The sequence below is a fragment of the Rutilus rutilus genome (assembly GCF_951802725.1).
Source record: "Rutilus rutilus genome assembly, chromosome: 17".
Lineage (NCBI taxonomy): Eukaryota > Metazoa > Chordata > Actinopteri > Cypriniformes > Leuciscidae > Rutilus > Rutilus rutilus.
The window spans coordinates 21049081-21058563 of record NC_140230.1 but is presented as its reverse complement, the minus strand read 5'-3'; the positions used below and the strand labels follow the sequence as shown (position 1 = coordinate 21058563).

The 9483-nt window shown below is 36.7% G+C and overlaps 1 protein-coding gene across 2 annotated transcripts; it reads left to right on the top strand.

Moving 5' to 3' along the window:
- The first annotated feature begins 1203 nt into the window (after positions 1 to 1203).
- irge4 (immunity-related GTPase family, e4) lies at positions 1204 to 5782 on the top strand. 2 transcript variants are annotated; one of them, XM_084384942.1, is made up of 2 exons: positions 1204 to 1702; positions 2252 to 3756. In XM_084384942.1, exon 2 carries the CDS (start codon positions 2260 to 2262, stop codon positions 3439 to 3441), a length of 1182 nt encoding a protein of 393 aa, XP_084241068.1. In that variant the 5' UTR covers positions 1204 to 1702; positions 2252 to 2259; the 3' UTR covers positions 3442 to 3756. The 2 variants fall into 2 exon arrangements, with proteins under 2 accessions (XP_084241068.1, XP_084241069.1); XM_084384943.1 differs by lacking the exon at positions 2252 to 3756 and adding an exon at positions 4068 to 5782 and having other exon boundaries at positions 1207 to 1702.
- Positions 5783 to 9483: the final 3701 nt, after the last annotated feature.

Sequence of the window (9483 nt, the reverse complement as noted above, 5' to 3'; positions counted from 1 at the left end):
TCCTATTTTCATCATGGAGCAAAGCAGACGCAGCAATAAAATTTACATATCACAGACGCGTATCGTTCTGGACCATTGGTGTCAAATTGTTCGTCTTAATACAAACAAAAATAGAGAAACTGCTTTTGCTTCCTCTTTTGTCGAGCCAGATGTCTTTTCTGCAGACTTTAAGTAGGCTACCTTTAACAAAAACATAATTGTTTCACTGTGGTCTAGTGGAACTTTTAGACTTCTGCTCACAACTTACATAAAGATCAAAAGGTTAATCTAAGTCAGATACACTTATACAAAGAAAAGCATTGAACATATATTTCAAATGATAATAAAAACACAACAAACTATGATTGACGACCCTTACAACCCAATCACGATTTAAGATATGAATGATGAAATTGTAAAACCAAATATATCTACAGCTCAATTCTTTGAAGCACACTGCATAAAATATAAAACAATATAACAGCAATATAAAACTCCATGTAGGCTAATATCATAAACTGCATAGTGTTCATGAAAACTCCTCAAAACACACTTTATCCGCAGCCTATATAGAGCTGGTAAGTCCCGCCCATCCGTAAAACCCCAAGTGGACCTCTAGGTTGAAAAATCGTCAATGCAAGTGAATGTGAGAAAATAATTATTTTCTGGTCCCGTTTGAATTGTGCCATGAATGTGAACATATTATGTTGTCTGTGAATTTTTTATATAATTTTTCATGTTACGAGTTTGACAGTATATTGTATGATTCTTTGGCTAGCAGTTGTGGAAAAGACATAACGAGAAAGACTAGGCCCACATGTCGCCTATGTGACGTCACCCCATAACACATTTTCCCTCCACTTGTCAAATCACGGTGCTAATGCTGCGATAATCTATGGAGACAGATCGAGATGCCTGTGTGTTTTGTACCCAAATGTCACCATTCAAACCAAATGGGCTGTTCTTTCTTTAGATTCCCGTCTGATGTAAAAACTAGCAGCGAAGAGTTGTAGTCCACAAAGTGCTCTCACACAAAGTCTAACCGTATCAAACTTCTACCCGCTAAATTGTAGCATTCTTCACACGAAAAATTATATTAAAAATTCACAGACAACATATCTTCACATTCATGCCAAAATTCGAACGGGACCGGAAAATAATTATTTTCTCACATTCACTTGCATTGACGATTTTTCAACCTAGAGGTCCAGTGGGGTTAGCGGAAGGGGCGGGACTTACCAGCTCTATAGCCTAGGCTATTTTCTTTTTATTCAGAATGACATGTCTGGTCATTTTTTAGATTACTGGCTGATTTCAGAAACGGAGCGAACTGAATTATCCGAATTACATGCGAAAAGAAAAAAAGAAAAGAAAAGAAAAGAAAAGAAAAGAAAAGAAAAGAAAAGAAAAGAAAAGAAAAGAAAAGAAAATAGGATCGTATGTGAATGGCGGATGGCAACAGACTCAGAGCTTCTCAGTGCAGCGATTTAATTGGCCATTTGGGCTGTCACTCACAGATCCCAGTTACGTTTACCCAACATGAGACACGCCTACAAGGACGTATAGGGAAGAAGAAAGCAGTTCTTGGGAAATGAAACTGTGACAGTAACAGAGCTGTATTTCTGTCTGTAAAAAAAGATTTATCTTATTTCTTAAGCCTCTCCTGTAACTTAAGACAGTCACAGTGTGTCATAGGCCAACTGCTGGAACCAAAAACGTAAAAGTAAGTAGGCTATATTTTTTTTTTGTCATTTTGATTATTTAATTACTTTATTATGTCTCTCATTAATAAGTCGCCAAAGTTACACTATAACTTTTACACATTACATTTATGCTGCTGAAGCTAATTATCCATTTGGTCTGCTCCCATAATGTCTATTTTGTATCATGGTTAATTTTTTTACCATTGTGGGACACACACACACACACACACACACACACACACACACACATAATTGTCCGACCATAAATTACATCTAATTCCATTTTATTCAAAGATTTTTGTTTTATAACTAAAATGTTAGTTGATAAACTTGATTAACCAGAATTATTGCAGTCCGTGACCATTTAGGAACAGCAAAACACCATCTAGCCAGTAAACAAGAACAAGGTCTCTGCGTTGACTACATTTATTAAACAAAAGCACTTTGGGTTATGTGTGAATCACATAACTGAAACTATTTGATGATTATTGTAATAACATGAATTATTAGCACTTAGGCTTCAAGAATAAATGTTGAAGCATATACTTCTATATACTTAACTTTTACAGTTTAAAACATGGAAACTCAAGACCCTGCTGTTGTCGAGGCAGTAAAGGCATCAGGCGAGTCCACCCTGGAAAAGGCTACAGCAAAAGCTAAAGAAACATTTGACCAGTTGTTAAATATCTCACTTAACATCGCCGTGACTGGAAAGACAGGATCTGGGAAATCCTCCTTTGTAAATGCACTTAGAGGTGTAAGTGAAGATGATGATGGAGCAGCACCTACTGGAGTTACAGAAACTACAATGAAGGCCACCATGTATGAACATCCTACAATGCCAAATGTGAAGATCTGGGACCTGCCTGGAATAGGAACACCAAACTTCAAAGCAGATAAATACCTTAAAGATGTCAAACTTGACACCTATGATTTCTTCATTATCCTTAGCTCAGAAAGGTTCATGCAGAATGACATCATGCTGGCTAAAGAAATAAGAAAAAAGAAGAAAAACTTTTACTTTGTCCGTTCCAAGATTGACAATGACATCAGAGCAGAGGAAAAGAAAAAGGGATTTGATGAGCAGAAAGTTCTTGCCGTAATAAGAGAGGACTGTCAGAAAAACTTGAAAGAATTGGGAGACCCCAAAGTTTTCTTGATATCGTCTTTTGACTTGGAGAAATATGATTTTGAAATACTTCAAAACACTCTCGAAGAAGAGCTTCCAGACCATAAGAGATCTGCTCTTCTACAAGCCTGGCCAGTGTGCTCCGCAGCATCTCTTGAGAAGAAGATCAAATTCTTCGAAGGCATGATCTGGGCTGCATCTCTTGCCTCTGCTGGTATAGCAGTGGTCCCTGTGCCTGGTCTGTCAGTAGCATGTGATGCAGGCATGGTGTTGCTTTTCCTCACAAGGTGCTACTATGCATGTGGTTTGGATGATGGATCACTGTCAAGGCTTTCGGAAAAACTGAACAAGCCCTTGGTGGAACGTCTGACCAAATCAAAGTTTGCAAATGCCATCCGTGAAAAAACAATGGCCAGGATTCAAGTCTCTGTTTCACTTGCAGCACTTGCTACTGTTGAATATGCTGCAAGTCTCCTTCCAGGTGTGGGCAGTGCTGCTGCTGCAGGAATATCATTCGCTACTACTTATTACATTTTGAGAGAAGGATTAAAAGAACTGGCAAATATTGCACGAGAAATCAGAAAAGAGGCAGAGCTGGACACACTATGCAGTAACTCGCAGATGTCCTGAACATGTGTTTCATTTAATTTGGGGCATGTAAATATTTTCTGCCTTTGTTATGGCCATATTATGTTTGATTGTTTGCTGATTAGAAAGGAGATTACCCCGTCTTCACTATGCATATGGATGATTTCATTAATCATTAATACTGTTTTCAGGGGAAACGTTGTTCAAAAAAAGTTTTTATTCAATTTCATGTTTAATAGGCCTGTTTTTAATTAGTTTACAATTTGTGTTAATTTTCTCTGAAATCTGGACACATTTTCTGTCTTACATAATGTATTTGTTCTATCAAATCTCATACAATAAAAAAAGAAAAAAATATATACCTTTCTTTGAGAAATATTTGCATGTGTGGTTTAACTATACACCCAATGTTATAAGTTTCCTACATTTTCCATTTATGGAAAAAAATGATAGGAATAAAAACAGATTGTGATATAAATATACGATCTCATTTGGGACTGGGAGATATAAAGTTACATTGTGAAAAATTAAGTTGCAATTGCGATGAAAAAGTTAAATGTGAAATATGCATGACCCACCAAAAGAAGTTATGATTTTAGGTAAACCATGCAATGATTTATTATAGAAGATTTTTCCCTTCTGTAATATTTTGTTTATGTATTTTACAGTAAAGAATTTAACCAGGCATAAAGACAGAAAATTCTTCTTCTGACATGGATTTATCTGGAGCTTTGCAGAGACTGGGAGAAGATGACCCAAATGCAGCTGTTGCAAAGGCTAAAGAACAACTGGAAAGTCTTGACAGTGTGACTCTGAATATTGCTGTAACTGGGGAAACAGGAGCAGGAAAATCTGCATTCATTAATGCATTTCGAGGTCTGGGTGATGATGACGATAATTCTGCACCAACTGGAATAACTGAAACCACGACGCAAATGACCATGTACACCCATCCCACGAAATCAAACATCCACCTGTGGGACCTGCCAGGGATTGGTACGCCAAAATTCAAGGCTAACAAATTCCTCAAAGAAGTTAAATTTGAGACATATGATTTATTTATCATCATTTCCTCAGAGAGGTTCAAGGAAAATGATGTCTTTCTGGCCAAGGAGATTCAAAAAAAGAAGAAAAGTTTTTATTTTGTCCGGACCAAGATTGATAACGACATTCGCTCAGTGGCGAAGAAAAGAAATTTCAATGAGCAGCAGGAACTTTGCACAATTAGAGAGGACTGCAACAGAAATTTGAAAGAAGTTGGAAACCCCAAGGTGTTTCTGATATCCTCTTATGACTTGGGAAAGTATGATTTCCAAGACCTGGTAGATACCCTAGAGTTAGACCTTTCAGAACACAAGAGGTTTGCTCTGGTTCAGTCTGTGCCTGTGTACTCTCTGGCAATCCTAGAAAAGAAAAAAGAGTATATGATGAACCTTATTTGGCTTCCAGCATTGGCCTCAGGTTTGGTTGCCTTTGTCCCTCACCCTGGATTATCTCTGGTCATCGACAAGACGGTATTGATGGCCTTTCTTGTAAACTGTCATTACAATTTGGGTTTGAATGAGAAATCACTCATCAAACTGTCAGAGAGAATGGACAAGCCTGTCTCACAGCTGCAGTCAGCTATAAAGTCTCCTTTAACATCAGCAGTGGTGAACACACTGGCGACTAGGCCTCGTGCAGCTATGACAACAAAACCAGTGAAAAGCTTAGATGATTTGCTAGATAGTAAATTTCTTGTAAACAGTTTCCTGAATGCAACGGAGGCCTTCAAAGCGACACACACTGCCTTGAGTGGAGCTCTAAATGACATGATCAATGACATGAGACAGGTTCTCCAAGCAGCAGGTTTGGATGAATAAAATCAAAGAGATGTTTACCAAAACTGTTTATGTTAAATCAGAACATCAAAACGTAGTTTATTAGCCATAGGTTTGGAGAATTCCCCCAAAAAAGTAAAATGGCTGGAAAGAGAACATTATACTGAATATTGTCCAGTAATTTTCTTCGTATTTTATCAAGGTGCATGTTAAATGGAGTGGAATATGGAATAATATGTATTTTAACAACAGAATTGGTCAAATGTTTACAAATATGGGAATCTGGTGGTTGGTGCAAGAAATTTGCTGTCTAATCTTTTTATTGTGCAATTTTGTCAATGAGGACTATTAACTTCACTGAATGTTTAATTGTTTTTCAATGTAGAAGGGCTTTATGCCAAGGGTTAGGATCTCTTTACAGTATATTTTACTTAACAATTAACTGTTTCTGTATATTCCATAGTTATTTTTTAATTAATGAATTTGTTTTATCCATATTGTTAATGAAATTACACTTATTGATGACAAATGATAATAAAAGGCATATGGCATGTGTTGACTTTCAGGATGAGCTATAGTTATGAGTTAGGGATTTGCATTTATTATCCAAAATGTGTGTGGTTTACTTCAAAAAGGGCCAAAGATTATAAATATATATTTTTAGGGTTTATATTAATAAATGTGTTGTGATTGTCTGAAATTAATAAATTTGTTCCATGGTGCTACATTTTGCTTACATATTTAATTTAAGATATAGTGTTGGCAGTTCATTTGTTGAATTCTCAAAAGTGTTGGTTTGGTGTGTGAATAACATGAAGCAATTGTAATACAAAAATAAAAACGCCCTTTGTTCACAGGTTTATTTTTGGGTGTTTTATCAGCTACATGACACATTTTTCATTTATGAAGCCTATTGAAAGGTAAGGTGTGACTAAGCCGTTGCGTTGGGTGTCACAGTAAAAGATTAGTCCAGTTCTTATCATCGATACCTAGCAAGGAGTCAGGAAGTATTTGTTTGTGCTGTTACCCATAACAACATGAAGCACACAGAAGTTAATCCGGAAAGTGCAAAGTCCATGATTCATGCTTGAGTTATAGGGACAAATAACTAGCATCTAGATTAGCATACAGTTTCACTAAAATTATTTCTATGATTTTCAGGTCTGTTAAAAAATCTAAACATTACGTTATAGAATAATTAACCAGTCCATTACAAACTGTTTTTATGGTTTGCATAACGAGAAGTGTGGTGCATTTTTCATGACCCTTTTATTAAAGAAACAGTCTTAGTCATTTAGCAGAGGCCTTTTTCCAAAGCGACTTACAAATGAGGACTAAAGCAAGCGAATCATCATGAAAAGGCAAAAACAATGCAAGAAGTTCTCAAAATACAAAGTTCAGGCATTGCTTAGAGTAGCATAAGCAAAACATTTTTTAAGAGGTTAAGTGCTCACAGAACAGATGAGTTTTCAGCTGAGTGTTGTCAGGGATTCTGCATTCCGGATGAAGGTATTCCTGCCTTGATTCGAAAATCTGCATATTAGCAGTCCCTATCTCTTCAATTCGTTTGCAATATTTTGGACAAAACAATCAAAAGCAAAATGTGGTGCCTTTGAAACAGAATATTTGAAGCCTTTAGGCTATATTGATACTGACAATTTAAATAGAGCTCATGCATGTGGTTTCATTACATTACAAAATGTCCTACATTTCTGGGTAGCACTTTATTTTAGTCCTGTTTTACCTGCTGTACTTACTGTAGTAATGACACTAATTATGTACTAACCCTGAACCTACCCCTAAACTTGAACTTAACCCATGTGGTTACCTTGCACTACTCAGTACTTTTGTGATAAGTACACTGAAGTACATTGAAAGTGTATGTACTGCAAAATAAAGTGCAACTTAAATTACAATATTACTTTTAAAACATAGGACTTGAGAGAAAATGTAGTTGATCAGTGCACCAAGCGCAAACCATTACCATCAGATATAACAGACAGGATGCTTCTGATCACCAATAGTTTTGAGATCAGTTTGCATTTTCTTTACATGTTTCAAAGATACAATCAAATATACAGTATATTAATACATGCTTATATTTTAATTGCTTATGTGGTTCCCCTGAAAGGGAGTATGTTTATCAGTAGACACTCAAAATGCGATGCTTCACAATCGTTGGTTTACTGAAAATGAATTGTGACAATAAATTAAAAACAGTACACACAACAAATGCATCAGGGGCCTGTACCATGAAGGTAGCTGAACAAACTCGGGGTTACAGGATTAGTTTTGAGTTGACAAAACCAAACCGATGCAATCAGGCTTTATTGGTACCATGATGCAGCTCATCAACTTTCTCTGTCAACTCAGGCTTTGATCCTCAAGCTATGATTACTCCACGCGCGCGTGCACATAAAAGAGTGACGTCGACACTGAACAACCAATCGCGGGTAGAGCGAGAGCGATATATTTTTCTGTGGAGGAGCAAGAGATAATCATTCAGAATTACAATTAATTTAAATATGTATTTCAAGCTCGAAACAATACGGTCTCTGCTGCCAAAGCAAGAGAAGACTGTTGGAGAAAGATTGCTGATTGTTAATGCGTAAGTTAAACAAATACGTTCTATATTTATGTAAAATTATGTATGTATGTGTAGCCTACGTGTAATATAGCCTATAGCCTATTTTTATAATATATAAAAATGTGCATGTACTAAGAAAAATTAATATTCATTGATTTTTAGATGCAACCCCAACTCTAATGTTCTTGGCAGCAGATAAAGACAAAATATACAAATATAATTCAAAGTGGTGAGTATTTACCACAACCTTTTATTACTTTTGTGAACATTTTATCACAAACACTTGTTTGCAGCAAACAGAAATAAAGAATTAAATTCAGAAAACCAGAATACACTGTGGCAGAGGAGTTGGCTCTGAGTAGGCAATAAGGGATGGACGATTATGGATGGGATTACAGGTGCTGTACAATCTGACCCTGGTGCTGGCTCCTGCAATATGCAAATACTTTTTAAGTTTTAAATATGGCTGACTGTATATGTTCTGCAGTAGAGGGAAATACAGTGTCCCTGTTGAAGCCAGCACACACACACACAGTCTCCCACACAGAGGTCAGTATGCAGCAGACAGAACACCAAATATAACCTGCTTTACAATGCTTTACATTGGCCTATTTTTATTTATTACTGTGGAGGAAATGAAGACACTCTGTCTGTGTGTTCTCAGACAGTTGCTGATGTGAATGCACTGGGCTTTTTATTATGGCAAACATTTGAATGTGTGGCATAAAAAAGGGACTGGCCCTTACACATCTCTTTAATTGTAGGATTTTTCACAACCTGCCCCAGAAACTGAGGCCTCTACCTCAATGGGGTTCAGAAGAAATGTGTAAGGATTTAAAACCCTTGACATAAATTACAGTCAGTCCTGTGTTTGTAGGAAGTCAAGGAACTTTTTGTGATTTGATGAGCCTCCAGAAAACTTGTAATGATCATGTTTGTGGTGGAATTATGTTTCAGGTGGAAACAGACTCAGTCTGGGCCCTGTACAAAACGAGTCTTGAACTAGACTGCACACTAAAGGAGACTTGAACTAGACAGCACACTAAAGGAGACTTGAACTAGACTGCACACTAAAGGAGTCTTGAACTAGACTGCACACTAAATGAGCTGACTGTGAGCTGAGGAGGCTCCAAACAAAATCAAACAGCTGGATAAAACTTATCTCAGTATAGTATATAGTTAAAAACATGTAGTGGATTATTTCTCTCTACTTTAAAAAGTATGCTGCCTATTTCATATATATATATATATATATATATATATATATATATATATATATATATATATATATATATATATATCTCATTTAACCAAGTAACACTTTAGTATGAATATTTATTAATGCAACTTTCTCTTGCTCTTTCTCCCTCCCATCCCACAAAAGCAATAAAACAGTTTGAGGCCTATCTGCAGTTTCAGTGTGCTTTTATTAAGTGTAATATTGTATGGTGGTTGCATCTACATCTGCACCAGCTGGGTGGTCAAGTGTGATCGGGTCAGTTTCATCGGGGAGAAGCTGGTTTTGTGGTGTTTCTCGCTCCTTTCTTCTGGTGGCTATAATGTGCAGAATGGCACATGCAGCCACTATCTGTGATGCCCGCTCTGGTGACTCTTAAGGGGCCGAACACAGTTGAAATGTGCCTTTAGGATGCCAAAGGTCATCTCTATCTTCACTCT

Excerpts from the sequence above, each read along its gene's own strand:
- irge4 (XM_084384942.1), top strand. The coding sequence starts at position 2,260 with ATGGAAACTCAAGACCCTGCTGTTGTCGAGGCAGTAAAGGCATCAGGC.